Source organism: Hylobates moloch, unplaced genomic scaffold, assembly GCF_009828535.3.
Source record: "Hylobates moloch isolate HMO894 unplaced genomic scaffold, HMol_V3 SCAFFOLD_18, whole genome shotgun sequence".
NCBI lineage: Eukaryota > Metazoa > Chordata > Mammalia > Primates > Hylobatidae > Hylobates > Hylobates moloch.
In genome coordinates this window covers 12,702,896-12,719,119 of record NW_026652293.1, presented here as the reverse complement: position 1 = coordinate 12,719,119, position 16,224 = coordinate 12,702,896, and the positions used below count along the sequence as shown (strand labels likewise).

At 48.6% G+C, this 16,224-nt stretch overlaps 1 protein-coding gene across 1 annotated transcript in view; it reads right to left on the bottom strand.

Moving 5' to 3' along the window:
- CACNA1S (calcium voltage-gated channel subunit alpha1 S) overlaps positions 1-16,224 on the bottom strand; it is a 73,114-nt gene that overhangs the window by 40,973 nt on the left and 15,917 nt on the right. The window contains exons 3-10 of the mRNA XM_032136480.2: positions 13,584-13,723; positions 11,673-11,815; positions 11,341-11,493; positions 8,973-9,178; positions 7,241-7,344; positions 4,846-4,991; positions 4,364-4,445; positions 2,574-2,734 (exon numbers count right to left, since the gene is read on the bottom strand). Coding sequence (XP_031992371.1) covers positions 2,574-2,734; positions 4,364-4,445; positions 4,846-4,991; positions 7,241-7,344; positions 8,973-9,178; positions 11,341-11,493; positions 11,673-11,815; positions 13,584-13,723 — 1,135 coding nt within the window. The remainder of the gene's footprint in view (positions 1-2,573; positions 2,735-4,363; positions 4,446-4,845; positions 4,992-7,240; positions 7,345-8,972; positions 9,179-11,340; positions 11,494-11,672; positions 11,816-13,583; positions 13,724-16,224) is intronic.

The following is a 16,224-nucleotide window of genomic DNA, read 5'->3' as shown; positions in this document are numbered from 1 at the left end:
TTGTTTTCTATTTATTTTCCTTCTTTTACCTCTTTCATCATTTTAAACAGTCTCCTTTGTACTGTTCTATCATCTCAGGTTTTTGGGGCTGCCAGCTTCCATTGATTGTACCTATTGACTCTTTCTCAGGGTGGCTCTGTTCCTTATTTGGCTTGCAGTTTTTTTTGTTTGTTTGTTTGTTTTTTAATTGTGATCTAATCTTCAGGAAACATGTTTCCCTTCAGAAATTCTATATGCCTTAGATTAAGAAGCATCCTTAAAGAATGGTTTATGTTTCCTTCTGTTGGGTACCCTAGGGATTTTACTTGTTTGCAACTTGATTTTTATGTTACTATCTTAGCTTAGAATCCTTGGACCATGAGAGGTAGTGTATCTTGGACCCCATACCTATATAAGGCACTGATAGGATTTTGATTTTTCACTTGAGACATTTTTCCTTTCTCCCAGGGCCTCTAGCAGGAATAAACTTCCAAGCTCGTTTCCTGGCCCAGTGAGATTTTGGCTTCCCTTCCATGGGGGCAGCCTTTCCAGGGCCCTGGCTCTATGTAGGTATGACAGTGCCAGTTCCCACCTCATGCAGGCCCGGGGCCCTGTCTCCAGCCCTGCACACGCCTTAGGAACCCAGCTGCTACCCATTAGGGTTTAGGCCTAGGTCTAAAATGTCCTTGGAAGTCAGCTCACAAGCTCGCTGCTCTGGCTTTGGGTCACTTCTTTGTTTCTGCCACTCAAAGACTTCCTTTTCATTCCAGGAAACATCGTTCTTATGCCTTACGCAGCAGTGTTACTTGTTTGTAGTGGGGAGGGCACTGAGTTTGTCCACCGTGTTGGTGGAACTGGTCAGTCTTTTCTCGTATCCTACTAGTCTCATGGTCCAGAGCTTCACACCCAGGGGAACATCTACCACGTGGACGAGGCCGACTCATTGACCTTCCACCAAGACTGATCTTTCCAAGACTCAAGTCTGATCACATTATATTCCTGCTTTTAACTTCTCACTGGCTTTCCATTGCCTAAAGTGTAAAGTCCAACACTTTATTCACACATAAGGCCTGATATCGTTTGGATAGATAGCCCTGCCCAAATCTCATGTGGAAATGTAATTCCCTATGCTGGAGCTGGGGCCTGGTGGGGGGTGTTTGGATTGTGGGGACAGATTCCTTGTGAATGGCTTGGGCCATTTCTTTGGTGTTAAGTGAGCTCACTCTGAGTTCACCACAAAACCTGTCATTTAAAAGTGTGTGGCACCTCCCCTCCTACTCTTTCTCTCTCTTGCTCCTGCTTTCGCCATGTGACATGCCTGCCCTCCCTTTGCCTTCCATCATGATTGTAGGCTTCCCAAGCCCTCCTCAGAACCTGAGCAGATGCCAGCCCATGTTTTCTGTAAAGCCTGCAGAACTGTGAGCCAACCAAATCTCTTTTCTTTATAAATTACCCAGTCTAAGGTGCATTTTTTTTTTTTTTTTTTTTGAGACGGAGTCTCGCTCTGTCACCAGGCTGGAGTGCAGTGGTGCAATCTCGGCTCACTGCAACCTCCACCTTCTGGGTTCAAGTGATTCTCTTGTCTCAGCCTCCTGAGTAGCTGGGACTACGGGTGCACGCCACCACGCCCAGCTAATTTTTGTATTTTTAGTAGAGATGGGGTTTCACCATGTTGGCCAGGATGGTCTCGATCTCTTGACCTCGTGATCCACCCACCTCAGCCTCCCAAAGTGCTGGGATTACAGGCGTGAGCCACCGCGCCCGGCCTCAGGTATTTTTTTATAGCAACACAAGAATGGCCTAACACAAGGCCTCCATGAGCAAACGTAAGTGTTGCCACTCTCTTAGTCACATGCAAAGTTCTTACGGCTTCCGGAATTCACTAAACTGTTTTAAATCTTCACATCTTTACTGTTCCTTCTGCAGGATCCTCTCCTCCCTTTGACTGCCTGGGGCTTGTTTACCTATCCTTTAAGATCCACAGAGTTCCAACATCTCTTCTGGGATTCTCCTCTTGCTGCTACCTTGTATTTACCTCTATCATTGCCCTCCTTGTATTGACTTGGAATTATTTATTAACATCAGTCTTCCCCTCTGGCTAAGTAAGCTCCTTGAAGCCAAGAGTGGTGTATTAGTGTTCTCTGTATCCTGAGTTCTTTTCCTGTGCCTTACATGTAGGATGCACTCAATAAATAGTTGGTGAAAGATTGCTGTTTTTGTAGAATTTGAACTTGGGTGCTTAGAGCTCTAAATTACTAGCAATTTTATGTCCAGTGATCTGTGATTGGAATAATCTGCCCGGACACCTGGGCAAGCACCTGTCCCAGCCTATTGCTTTTACTGCCCTTGGTAAGTAACAATGCCATGAAGAGGAAAATTGGGTATGTTGCTTTGCCACTTGAGGTCTCCGTTTTACCCCCGTGAAAGGAGCGGATTTGGTCATATAATCCAGCACTCATGGTCCATAATTTTTAGAAAATGATGTCAATATCTAACTGACCTCTTCTGCAAAACCTGTGGTGACATTGGCTGATTTTGACATCAAGCCACAGCCACATGTGCCCTCCTCCCGGCTTCACTCCGTTCCGCCTCACCTTGCAAACGGGTCAGCCAGAGAGGCTGGTTGTGGTGCTCTGAGGCGATAGACAGGGTGTTGAGGGCAACGATGAGAATCACCAGCCAATAGAAGACCTTGGACTTCACGATGTCATGGCACTTCCAGCGAAAGATGCGGTTCCACTGCCTCCAATGCCGGCTGAGGGAGGGGACAGAGGATGGCGTACAGTGCTGTGCTGTTCTACGCCCCACCTGTCCAAGCTACCTTCAGACAAACTCCAGCCATGTGTCGCCTGACCACCCCTCTTCCTCCAGCCACATGAGAGAAGCTCAGGGCATGAGCTGGGGAGCCAGACTGAGTAAAACCCTCCATCTTTCACAGAAGAGCAATAATGACGCAAATCTCCGAGGCAATGGAATGAGAGGATGCACGCAAAATGCTTAGCACAAGTGCCTGGCAAGGAGCAGACGCTCCGTGTGGTTTAATTTTAATTAAAGCAACTCTGAGATGCCACGTTTTGCCCATTATCAAAGGCCACTCTTCAACAAATTAATAATACCTGGGGAGGGTGAGGGGAAATGAGCTTTGACAGTACAATCTTTTTGGGATGAATTGGTAGCACTTACCAAAATTTAAAGTCTATATGCTCTGTTTATTAATGTTTTATTATTTATTTATTTAGACAGGTCTTGCTAGGTTGCCCAGACTGGACTTGAATTCTTGTGCTCAAGTGATCCTCCCACCTCAGACTTCCGAGGAGCTGGGAGTAGCTACACCCTTTGACCCAGCAAGCCTATTTCTAGAGTTCCTTTGGCAGAAATGGTCACACTCATCCACAACTGTTCCCTGCAGCACTGTTTGTATCGCCAAAGAGGGGAAAAATTAACTACATTATGGTATATTCATCCTGTGGAATATTTTACATCCAAAGATACAAAAAAGAAAGTGAATCTGCTCTGAAAATTGCTCTTAATAGATAATTTTAAGTAAAAAAATATAAGTCACTAGATAATCCTTTATTGGATTATCCTTTAGTGTGTATTATATTGATTTATTTGACAAATATTTGGCAACACCTCATATATGCTAGGCACTCTTCTAGTCCCTGTGGTGACAGTAGTTAACACAAACAACCCCATTATGTAAAAAATCAAAACAAAAACAAAAAAATCCTGGCACGTGTATGTGTGTGTGCAAGACGGATGAAAGCACAGAAAAGATCTTAGAGGCTGCACATCTGTTACCATGGTTACCTCTTTGAAGGGCACTGGGGACCTTCATCTTTTCTTTGATGTATAGCTCTATTGTTTGATCTTTCAAAATCATAATTAAGTATGAATTTGTAAAAGGAAACAGCCAACCAAATAAACAAACCCTCCTCTTAAGACAAAGGCGAGAGAGCATGGAGTGTGCTCTTGCCTCCAGCCTCCTTCCTGAGGGGCTCCCGGTTTGTGCAGCCTCTGCTGTGTACGCTTTCCCTCTTCCCTCGTAGAGCTTTCCAACACGAATGACCTCACCCAGCTCTGCCCTGATCAGGGTGAAGCAGCAGCAAGCATGCTCACTGCTCCCGGAGGCTCCCAGTGTCCTTCTTATGTGCTATATAAATAGGTCATCTGCTCAGGACCCCTCTGATCGCACATTCCCCGAGGGTCTGGTCCCTGCGGAGTCCCTCAGAGCAGGAACTGGCCCCATTTTCTTAAAAAGGCTGCCTTTCTAAAGGATTAGACAAGTGACTCTGAAACCACTGAGGGGAAGTAACTGGACTCTACCCTCATGTCTCAGGGAGCTGGGGGTTGGGGGTTCCTGGGGCGGTGGGCAGATACTCACATGAACTGGATGATTTTGTTCAAGCCTGCAATTTCATACAGGCTCTCTGTGTCAGAGCCACCTTCATCCAAAGACAGTTTTCCTGGAGACAGGAGAAAAAGAGTCAGCCAGACTTCAGGGCCCCTCTGGGCTGGACACACCTGGGCTGGGCACCCAAAACAAGGGCCCATTGACCAAAGACATCTGCGACAGTGGGTCCTAGGTAGGCCTGGATTTCTTCATGCTTTCCTGAGACTGAGAGTTCCAAGAGCTAAAGAGCCTGCTTCATCTGCAGGGGAGGGGCTATGAGGATGGGCAGCATGTACCTTTGGGAAGAGCTCTGGTCACACCTGGATCCTACCATTTTGAGCCATTTTGCTTTAGGCGAGTCACTCACCCTCAAAGGACTAATGTTGGACTTGCTCAGTGGGCCTGATTGCAAGGTGTGACTCAGAGGTGGGAGTGAGTGGGGTGAGTGCTGACCACAGCCTTTGGGCCCAAACCTTCTCTGAAGTCCTCAACGTCCATGACCTCGCCCTGCGTGATCCAGCTCATGTAGCCCCGAAGGTCCTCATCTAGCTGCTGCTTCTCCCGGAGCTTCTGGAAGGTTCCCCTGGACTTGGCCTTCTCCCGCTCCTTGGTGAATTCCCTGAAATGAGATGGGGGAGCCAGGAGAGGAGGAGAAGAGGGAACAGGGTCAGGGAAAGACTGAGCTTCCTGAGGACAGACAAGCCCATTCTGTGGCTGGAGCGCTCCTTTTTCTGGCCCCGGGGTGTTGCCTGGGGTCCAGGTGCCCCTCAAGGTGGCTGAGAGACAGCCCCTCTCACTTACCGCTCACCCGTCCCCACCCTCCAGGAACATCTTGGAGCACTCCTTGCCCCTTCCTCATTTCTTTCTTCTCATCCATCTCATTGTCTCCTGCCTCATTTTGGGGTTCCCCTTGCACATTAGGGGTTAATGACAAGGCAGTCCATTGCCTAACTGAATCAGCCACGGAGTCTCAAGTTGGCCATACTGCCCCAACCCTTGAAACTACCTTAGAAATTTAGTTTTGTACAGATCAAAGTCCTGGGGAAAATTCTCCTTGGACTCCAAGGAACCAGTTGGCATGGCTGGAAGAAAAGGACCCAAGGCTCCGTGAGGGATCTTCAGGCCAGCAGAGGGCAGCCCTGGGCTATGGCCACCTGCCCCGCGGGGCAGGGGGAAGACGACAGCACAGGCGTGGGCTCTGAGGAGCTGTGCCTGGCAGCCAGGAGGGGTTGGCCCACAGGGCAGGTCGAGTTGCCCTGGTCAGGCGGGGTCCAGGGAGGGGCTCTTGACCAGTTTGTGCCATGGACCCTTTGAAAGTCCAGTGAAGCCTATGGATCTCTCTTCAGAATAATGTGAAATGCACAAAACAAAACCATAGCATGACAAAGAAGCCAGTTACAGTCAGTCTTCACTTAATGACTGGGATGCGTTCTGAGAAAGGCACTGTTAGATGACTTCATCTCTGTGCAGACATCAAGAGCGTACTTGCGCAAACCTAGATGGGAGAGCCGACTGCACATCTAGGCTACATGGCATAGCCTATTGCTCCTAGCCTACAAACCTGGACAGCGTGTTGCTATACTGCATACCATAGGCAATTGTATCTGTGGATCTAAACATAGCTAAACATAGAAAAGGTACAGTAAAAATACAGTACAATCTTAGCGCACCACTGTTGTGGATGCAGCCCGTCATTGACTGAAATGTCATCATGCAGCACATGACTGTATGTTAAAATATAGTTATTAAAATGCAAAAATACTGTGATCAAGTAATACATTTGCTTTTTCATTAACTCATTAGCAAGATCTAGCTGCAGGTTTGATATCTATCATAATTTCAAAGTATGGAGTAATTAGTGTAAATACTATTCGTGACAACTGTAATGTGACATGATTTCTCTTAGGACAAGTCATAGGCCCTGCTAATAGCACTGTGGTTTGTTGCCTATGTTCATTACTAAAGGAAACACTAAATTTCAGTTACAGTTGTGAAAAATAAAGATAAATGTTTCCTAGGCAAGTTTACAGACTCCCAGAATTCTATCTACAGACTGCCTGGAGGGAAGCTTCTAGAATGGGATGATACCAATGGGGAAGAAGGCTGATGGTGACTTCTAGCCTTTCTGCTGTGCTGGGGTGGGTGGAAGGATGACAGCAGGACTGTCTCAAAGAGAACAGCTCTCATTAATAATGACCATTAGTATTTAGTGCTTATTTTGTGCTGGACTCTGTTCTAAGTACTTTATGTGTATTAACTTACTTAATCCTGACAACAACCCTATGAGATAGATATCGAAATAATTCTTAGGTGGCAGATGTGGAAATTAAGGCACAGAGAAGTTAGGTAATTAGGTAAAGGTCACCCAGCCATCAAGCAGTAGTGCAGGGATTTAAATGTGGGCATTCTAGCTCCAGTCTGTGTGCTTAACCGAAAGCCCCACTGCCTCTTAGTCCTGAGGCTCCACTTAGGCACCCCCGGGGCCAGGTGGCTGGAGCCTCAGGGGCTTCACTGAGGAGTGTCAAAACAGAGGGACAGGAGGGGCGAGAATGGGGAAAGAGTTGAGGAGGAGGTGAAAGGCCAATTAAAACTTGAAGGGCTCCTGCGTGCATCTCCTCTCTTCCTGCTCACCAGGAAGGAAGCCCTCTTGGCCCAACTGAGGTTGACAGGGAACCCAGGGATGAGCCGAGGGCCTGACCCACAGCCCCCTGCCCTGCTCCACTCCTTCCTCCTCCTCCTTTCTCTCCTCCTCCTCTCCACCACCCCCCCCCACCCCTCCTGTTTCTTTTCCATCGGTTCCTTTTCCTTCCTCCTCCTTCTCCCCTCCTCTTTCTCTTTTCTCCCTTGGCTACCTTCGAACTTTCTTACCCGCTCAGGACACCCAGCACCAGGTTGAGGATGAAGAAGGATCCCAGCAGAATGAGGGTGACAAAATAGATCCAGGGCCACTCATTCCCGATGGCATCATTGACCTGGTCAGGACAGAGGTGTGATCCTCTGAGTTGAGGGCTTGGCTCTCCTTCCCCAAGTCTGCTCATTAAGACTCCACCCAACCCTGGGGGACAAGGACAGAAGCCACCCTGGGACAGTGAGGGGACATTTTTCCTAACCTGAGGACTAGTCTGGAAGGACTTTTCCAGCCTGAGGACTAGGATCTGGTCTGGAAGGATCTCCCTAAGTAGACCTTGCTGACTGCTTACTTGGCCCGGGCAAGACTGACCTAATTTCCCTCCAACCAAGAGTGTCTCCTATCTGCCTCCTTCACTTGACCTCCCTCGTAGACTCTATCTCCAGTTGATTTATTTAAAGCCAAGATTTTTCAAATGAACAACCTCTGTGACCCTGGACAAGTCACTTCACATCTCTGAGCATTATTCCCATCCATCTAATGGTGATCACGACATGGGCTGTCTCTCCTCACAGGCTTGAAACAGAGGTGAAATCATACATGTGACAGTCCTTTGACATTTTAAAAAATTTGCTCTCCTAATACACACTTACAATAACTATTTATACTAATCCTTTACATTTGCAAAGCGTCTGATAGTTTTACAATCCCCCCACCCCTACAATAGGCAGCATCATATTGTGGTTAATTCCGGATTGGAGCCAGGGGGATCAGAGTTCGATTCTTGGCTCTGTTGCTCATTAAGTTCTTAACTGTGGGCAATTACTTTAATCTCTCTGAGCCTCAGTTTCCTTATCTGTAAAATGGGAGCAATGCCTGCCATCATTGAAGGATGAAATAAGAAATCTAGCCGGGCGCGGTGGCTCACGCTTGTAATCCCAGCACTTTGGGAGGCCGAGGCGGGCGGATCACGAGGTCAGGAGATAGAGACCACGGTGAAACCCCGTCTCTACTAAAAATACAAAAAAATCAGCCGGGCATGGTGGTGGGCGCCTGTAGTCCCAGCTACTCGGAGAGGCTGAGGCAGGAGAATGGCGTGAACCCAGGAGGCGGAGCTTGCAGTGAGCCGAGATTGCGCCACTGCACTCCAGCCTGGGCAACAGAGCGAGCCTCTGTCTCAAAAAAAAAAAAGAAATAAGAAATCTAACTAGCTCTTAACAAACACCAAATAAATAATATACTCCAACAAAGAAACTCTTATGGAGTGTTTACTGTGTGCCGGGCACTGTTCTAATTCTCCCACTAACTCTGATATAGACAGCATTATTATCCTTATTTTATAGGTGAGGAAACTAATATCTAATAATAGTTATATGGGAAAGAAGTCTTGCAGAGGCAAGGAAAAAGACTCAAAGGGCCCTTCATTCCTCAAAAAGTCTGAAATTCTAAGCTATCAGAATTGAGTCACTCACAGCCAGGATTTTTCCTGGTTTCCATTCTTCACCCACCCCTTGGATCCTGCACAGACATATTTTATCATGGGGATTTCCCCATAAGATGCTGGGGCACATACCTGGGAACCAGAAGGGGACACACATCCTGTATAGATTCCCCAGGGAGGAGCAAGAGGGAGCTGTGGTCACTCAAGTCAGAGACTGGCCTCCTGTGTGGATTGGCAAGCCCTCCCTCCCCGCTCCTTTGCAAGCCTGTGGATGAAGGGAGATGGTTCTGCAGGTGTGGGCCCAGACCCACCCAGTAAAGGACGTCAGTCCATCCCTCCATGGTGATGCACTGGTACACGGTGAGCATGGAGAAGCCGAAGTTGTCGAAGTGGGTGATGCCATGGTTGGGCCCTGGCCAGCCGCCCCGGCACTCACTGCCATTGATGGTGCACCGGCGCCCTGAGCCCGTCCTGGCGCAGGGTGATGGCTCCTCATTCTCCACCGTGGCCACGATATCTGGAGGCAGAAGGCAGACGGAGCATCAGACAACAGTAGCAGGTGGACAATGACAGGAGGAAAGGTGTATAAGAGCAGTTTAAGATAATTGAGCAGTAAGTCTAAAGACACTCTGCTGATAACGCAAAAGACAGCTTCACATGGAGCAGACGGTGACAGTGAAGACGAATGCCTGGGGCTGAGGATGGCTACAGGCAGCGGGAATTAGTTTTGGGCCCCCGGGCCTCATGGCAGGGTCAGCTTCTAGGATTAATTGTCCTATGCAGTGCAACCCATGAAAGAGGAGTAATCTGAGTGTCATTTGTCCCCACAGAACTTTAAAAAAGAAGGCAGCTGCCTGGCTGGAGTGGGGCTGGAGGTGGAGGGCTTGCATGTTCTGACTTGAGAATTCTGTCTGGGAGGTGAAATTGGAGAAGCTCCAAAAGCACTGGGCTGAGCTTTACAAGATACCCAGCTGACGGGGCAGGGGTCTGCACTCAGGGGAAGTTCCCGCCAGGCCCGAGCCTGCACTCTCCTTTGTTCCCCTGGATGATGCTTTCTTGTCTCTAAAATCCTGTACTTCTGATGACATCCTGCATCTCCTTTTATCTTAGGATGTTTTACAGTCTCCTTTTGTGTTCAGAGATTAGATTGGTTCATCAGAACTGAAACACCCTGCCTTACCCATGTTTATCTATTTACCGTGTAGGCTCAATGCGCTGAAGATGGAAAGGAGAGGACATTGATGGGTCTGTGGGGGTCCTGACCCCATGAAGTCAGAAGCCCGGATCCGAGAGGGACTTTCGAGCACTGCTGCTCAGCATTCCTCAAGATCTCATGAGAACACCAGTGAGACCTCCAAATTTGGGTTGAAGGTTTGATCAAAGGTCCCCTCCTATCCATCCTGATAATGCTTATTATAGGATGTAGATTGTGGTGGTGATGGGAAGAGGCTGAAATGGGAGGGGTCTAGGAATATAATCCCTGAAAGCTGGACCAGAGTTTACTCTTGTGAGTTGGGTTTGGGACTGGTGTTGACTGTCCCTCTGTTGTCAATGGTCATGAGGAAGTGAGTAGAGTCTTCTGAGACACTGAAGGCTAGAACACTTATTCTGGTGAGTTCAATGCCAGGCTTATGGAGGAGGCTAAGTCCCAGGGAGCTGCTGGCAGGGTAGAGCAGCCAGTCTCAGAGTGGGACCCGAGATTCTTTCAGGGTGTCAGCCTGACCAAAACGATTTTCACAATACTGCTAAGACATTAGTTGCCCATCTGTCTCTCATTTTCCCAACAATGTAGACTGGAATTTTCCAGAGGCTACATGAGGTGTGATGTGGTAGCACACACACACAGAAGTTGATGTGAGAGTCCAGCAGCCTCTAACAAGCCAGGCATTGACGAGATTTACAAAAAGTGTAAAATAGTGTCACCACTCTTCTCACCAAATATTACTGGTTTTGGAAAAATCTAGTTATTTTTTATTAGAAATATACTACTTATGTTCTCATGTCATGGGTTTCTTACTGTACTTTAAAAGTGAATTAATAAATTAATATTGTGACATGTTCCTCGGTTTTCATTTATCATACCATGAATATCAACAGATCAAAACCTATATAAACAGCAGCTCTCTGAGGTCCTAAGAGAGACAAAGGGGTCCTGAGGCCAAAAAGTTTGAGAACTGCTGCTTCAGCTCAAATATATCTGGGCTTCAATGTAGGTTATTTCTGGAAACTCAACAAATGTCTCCATTTGGCTCTTGGGTGTTTTTTCTGAGGTCCCATTCAGACCCTATTCTTGGTGCCTGCTCTGAGGGTCAGCTCAGACTAAAGTTAAAACTATGCGACAGGAAAAGTACACATAGAAATTCAGGCTTATCCCATGCCTATGTCTCCATCTACCACAGGTCCAGAGAGCCTGGAAGATACCACATTGTATGTGGGGTAGGGGGTGAGGGTGTTTCAGAACAAGCCACGGCCCAGGCCCCTGCTCACTTTCTTGGCTCACTGACCCCAGTAGAGCTGTCCTTCCTCCAAGTCCCCCTTATCCAGAAGAAACCCATTCTCAAGGTCAACAGATGTGGGCAGCAATGGCCGAGCCCCGGGCTCCTTCACCAGGTAGGGTGGCTCCCCCTTCTGAGCCGTCCTAGGCCCTGCCCCACAGCCCCACTTTCCCTGGGAGCTCACCTGTGCCAGTGAAGTAGCAGGTCTTGTGCATCTTGCCCTTGAAGAGCTCCAGCCCGATGATGGCATAGATGATGACCATAAAGAGGACCAGCAGGGCAATGTGGAAGAGGGGGAGCATGGCCTTGAAGATGGAGTTCAGGACCACCTGCAGGCCTGCACAGGCAGGCAGGGAGGGAAAAAGAGGAGTCACCTCTGCTTGGTCTCATGGCCCTCCCTCCCTGTAAATCCTGGGAAGCCCCTGAGATGTCAAGGTAGGAAGGGTACCCAGAACTGGGGGACAAGGGAACAGGAAGGGAGAGGAGAAAGGGGTCTGCAGGCACACTGCCACCCACTAGGCACCCCCGACACCAGCCGGAGGGGTCTGAGCACTCGGAAGGCTCTGAGGGCCTTGACATCCAAGCCGGCTCCTTTGCTGCTCATTGGGGCTGTGTGGCTTTGGATGACGTTAACCTGTTCCAGAATCACGGTGAAGACCCTAGAATGGAGAAGAGGGAGAGAGGGTGTCCAGGGGTTGGAAAAGCCACTGCCCCAGTGGTATGGGGCGCTGTGTCCTGTCCATGCTTGAGCACCTGTGGAAAGGCCTAGGGGAGAGACGGCAAATACGGTTCATCAACTAACAAATGATCTGATCATGCTTATCTGGGGAATTTCACTTAAAAGGATTCTGACATCAAGTTCATACTCAGTGAAAAGAGCACGGTGCTCCACTTGTGAGGTCTACTTTGGGTGCTGAACGGGGTTGAGGTATGTGTGCCACAGGTGCAGTCCCTGGCCCTGGGGCTGAGCACCCCCAACACGGGCTGGAGGTCACCTGTACCGTACTCAGTGACCACCCAGAGAAGAAACTCCACAGCAAGTTCTCCCTCCGTGCTTTTCCTCCTGGCTGCACTTTTTGATAATGCCCTTTATTTTCTTTCCTACTAGCCTCCTCTTCCTCTCTTAATTTACTCAAATTTCCATTATCCTTTGAAGTCTACCTCAAATTCCTTCGCCTCCGAATCCTTCTAACAGCAGAACTCGCTGGGACACATTGCGTAAGAAACAATAATGCACTGTGAGGTACTGCTTTCTGCACTCTATTATTCTGTACGCATTTGTCTTGGCTTCCAACCAGGGCAGTTTGTAAAAGGCAGAGGCTGATTCACAGAATTCTTCAGAATTCTTCTGTTTTCCCCACTGAGCCAAAAGTAGCACTGGATGGTTAGCAGGTAACCAATACCATCCTTACGGAACTGAAGGATAGCCTACTGGTTAAGCATGCAGCCTCTGGAGCCGAGACTGCTTTGGCTTGAATCCCGGCACTGCCACCAGCTAACTGTATGACCTTGGGCAAGTTGCTTGACTTTTCCGTTCTTTAGCTTCCCTATTCATAAAATGAAGGAAAACAGGATTGTGGTGAGAATTAAATGAGATGGTACATGTAAGCACATATTAAGTGCTTGATAAATGCTATTGTTATCATTACGTGGTAGTTACTCATGGTAATGCTATGGGTATGGTATGTTCCCTCTAAATTCATATGCTGAAGCCCTAACCCCTAGCACCTCAGAATGTGGTTGTATTTGGAGGTCTTTAAAGAGGTGGTTAAGATGAAACGAGGCTGTTAGGGTGGGCCCTCATCCAATTTGACTGGTGTCCTTATAAGAAGAGGAACTCTGGACACACAAAGAGACACCAAGGATGCACACGCACAGAGGAGAGACCGTGTGAACCCAAACCTGCCAGCATCTTAACCTTGAATTTCCAGGCTCCAGAACTGTGAGAAATAGATTCCTGTTGTTTCAGCTTCCCAATCTGTGGAATGTTATTATGGCAGCCCTAGCAAACTGATACAGGTTAATAAATGTCCGCTTTTGTGAACCCAAATAACAGGTACTCAGTACAGGCCTGTGGAATAAACTAATAAATGACAGAGGCTGAGAAACTTATGAACATCCAGAAACTGCTGACCAGTGGAACCACCCATATCATTTCCAAATTTGTGTGATGTGAGGAGGATAATAGAATTTATAGCATCTAGCCGGGTAAGGAGATTTTGACCTGCGGGCAGGGCCAGGGGCAATGATCCACTCTCCACCAACATGGAAGCTCCCTTGCCAGGCTGGCCTCTAACAGAGGCTGCTCCATGCAGTGGTTAGCACAAAGCTGGAGTCCCACCCCACCTCTAAGATGCTGGTGGTGGCAGTGGGCACAGAGTCCTCAGCGAGGGTCTGACCTCCAGTCTCCCCACACCCAGCTCTCACCCCAGGAAGACAATGGTGAAGTCCAGCACATTCCAGCCACTGCGCAGGTAAGCGTCCTGGTGGAATAAGAAGCCATAGGCAATGATCTTCATGGCGGCTTCAATTGAGAAGACGATGAGGAAGAAATACTCCAGCTTCTCCTGTGGGAGCAAACATGGTCACAGCATGCCTCTGTGCTCTCCGAGTGCACCCTTGCTCTCTTCCCTGCAGCCGTGCTGGGTTCCCTGCTGTTGCTCAGGCACGCCCACCTCAGGACGTTTGCACTTGCTGATGGAATGCCCACCCCCCCCACTCCACACCTACACGCCCCCACACTGCCACTCCCTCACTTTCCACAGGTCTTTACTCCAAATTCCTTCACTGAGGCCTTTTCTGGCCACCAAGTGTAATGCGAGCCATCTCCAGCATTTCATGTTCCTCTCTTCTGCTTAATTTGGTCTTCTTAGCACTTTCCCTTAGCTTAAATACCATATCTATACATATATATATATTATACATATAAAATCTTGTTCATTATCTATCTTCTCCACTAGAATATAAACTCCATGAAGCATGGGTATTTTTGTCCTTTTTTTTCATTACTCAACTTCCAGATATTAGAATAGGTTGAATAAATGAAGGATCTGAGGTACCCAAAATTAAAGTCCCTAGGTGGTTTCTGGTTTTGGCACCTTTATTCTCTCACCATGCAGGGGATGGATGGTAGGAGACGGGGGTGGATTACTCAGAACTCCAGATGCCTTCCCTTGCTGGGCAGTGTTGCTCTTTAATTCATTTTCCTTTAAGGTCCCCTGCCCGTCCTACCTGCCCTCACTTTGGCTTCCTTTAGGCAGCCCCTTAAAGGGAGTGACACTATTACACAGGGTGAGTGGAGTGTGGGGTACACTGTGTGTGGGGAGCACAGGTAAGAGGCTGAGGTTTCCGCTCACCCCACCCTGCAGAAGGCCCTGCCGACACTCCAGGCCCTGTCCCCGTAGCCTGATCCTCTGGGTTACCCTATCCTTGGCCTCTTCACCCTTCCCCCTCTTCTGGGCCCAGGCGAGAGCTATTTCTAACTGAGGAAGCAGGTCTCTTTTGTCAGGACTCCAGGCTGAAACTGCTCTCCTTGCAGCCATCTGAACCCTGGCTTGGCAGCTTCTAAGAGCTCTGGCCTCCAAGCCTCCCCAGATAAGCACAGCCTCCAGAGGGGGTGCTGACCCAGCCTGCAGCCTAGGCCAGGCTGCAGCACAGCACAGCTCCAGGAGGTGTGTGTGAATATATATATATATATATATATATACAGATCTATCCTGATTGCTGCTCCCTGGAGTTGCACAACAAGGGGGTCTGTACCCGCACAACCCAGGCCCCATCACCATTAGTCGGCAACGCTCACACCCGTGGAAGCATCTCCTGGGACCAGGGGCCCTCCTCATCAGCACACTGTGGAGGCATCACTCATATTCACAGTTCCTTTACTGCGGAGCCAGACTGGGGAACTGGGCACTCCATTAACGATATGGAAGATAATTTATTTTTACTTCCAAGTGAGTAGGTGTGGGAGGCAAGGGAAGAGATCCCCAAATGGCTCATTATTGTGGATATGGCTCCAGAAACCCCCAAACTTGTCATTCAGAGAATTTTCCTGAAAGCATGATTTTCCCCTTCCAGACAGAAGGGAAAACTGCAACATACAAGGACTAGACTTGCTTTTCTTAATTTTGCCCTTTGTTCCTTCTATGAACTTGTGATCCCAAAGCTTTTCCTTTCTTCCAGAAAATGGTAATATGATGATTAAAATGCAAAGCCATGCCATTCTGTGAAAGGGCCTGTTGATGGAGACTCTGCTTGGCACTCGTGGGGAATCGTGGGGCAGCCGCTCCATGGAGGGGAGCTGCAAAGGGAAGTCTGGGCACCCTCCTTGGCAAGAGGAGTGGGCTGGGGCAACTATGGAGGGATCTCCCTGGAATTGGGTGGGTGTCTGTCCTCCTCTGTAGGACAGGTTTCCTGGGAGTCAGGCACACCATTAAGGAAAAAGTGTAAGGGAGGAGAGTGAAGTCAAGCCAGCATTTACAATTTCAGGTTGCTGCAACCCCAGGGGGATAGACAGAAGTGGGGTTGAGGCAAGGAAAAACAGGACCTGAAATAGTTGCAGTGCTCACAGGCTGGGCGGCCAGCCATGAACACCGGAGAACTGCCTGCACCTGCCACTGCCTGTCCGGCTGCAGCCTGGCTCAGAGAGAGCTTGTCGGGGGCTGTGGGCTTCAGATGAGGTCACTCAGTTTCCTCAGCCTGTTAGCTCCAAGGCCCGCCTCTTTCCACCATACTCCCTCCAGCCCAACCCTGGAGTGGCTGGAATTAAAACTCAGTACCATACAATCCCTGTGTGTGCACACAGTGTGAGCCCTCGTTCCGGAGGAGAGGGAAAAGGGATGTGTCCACTCTTGCATCATAGAAACAGTGTCATCATTGTCACACTGGGTTGGCTGACAGCCTCTGCAGCCTGGGCTCAGTCTTCCATGGAAAAATGAGGGACAGTTATTCCACAGATATTTATTAAGCTCTGGACTGGATGCCCTGGGTAAGACCTGGCTGTCTCCCCAAGATCAAAGTCATCAACCTTCCTAAAACATCCTGATTTCCTGTGACACCCCCCAGCGTC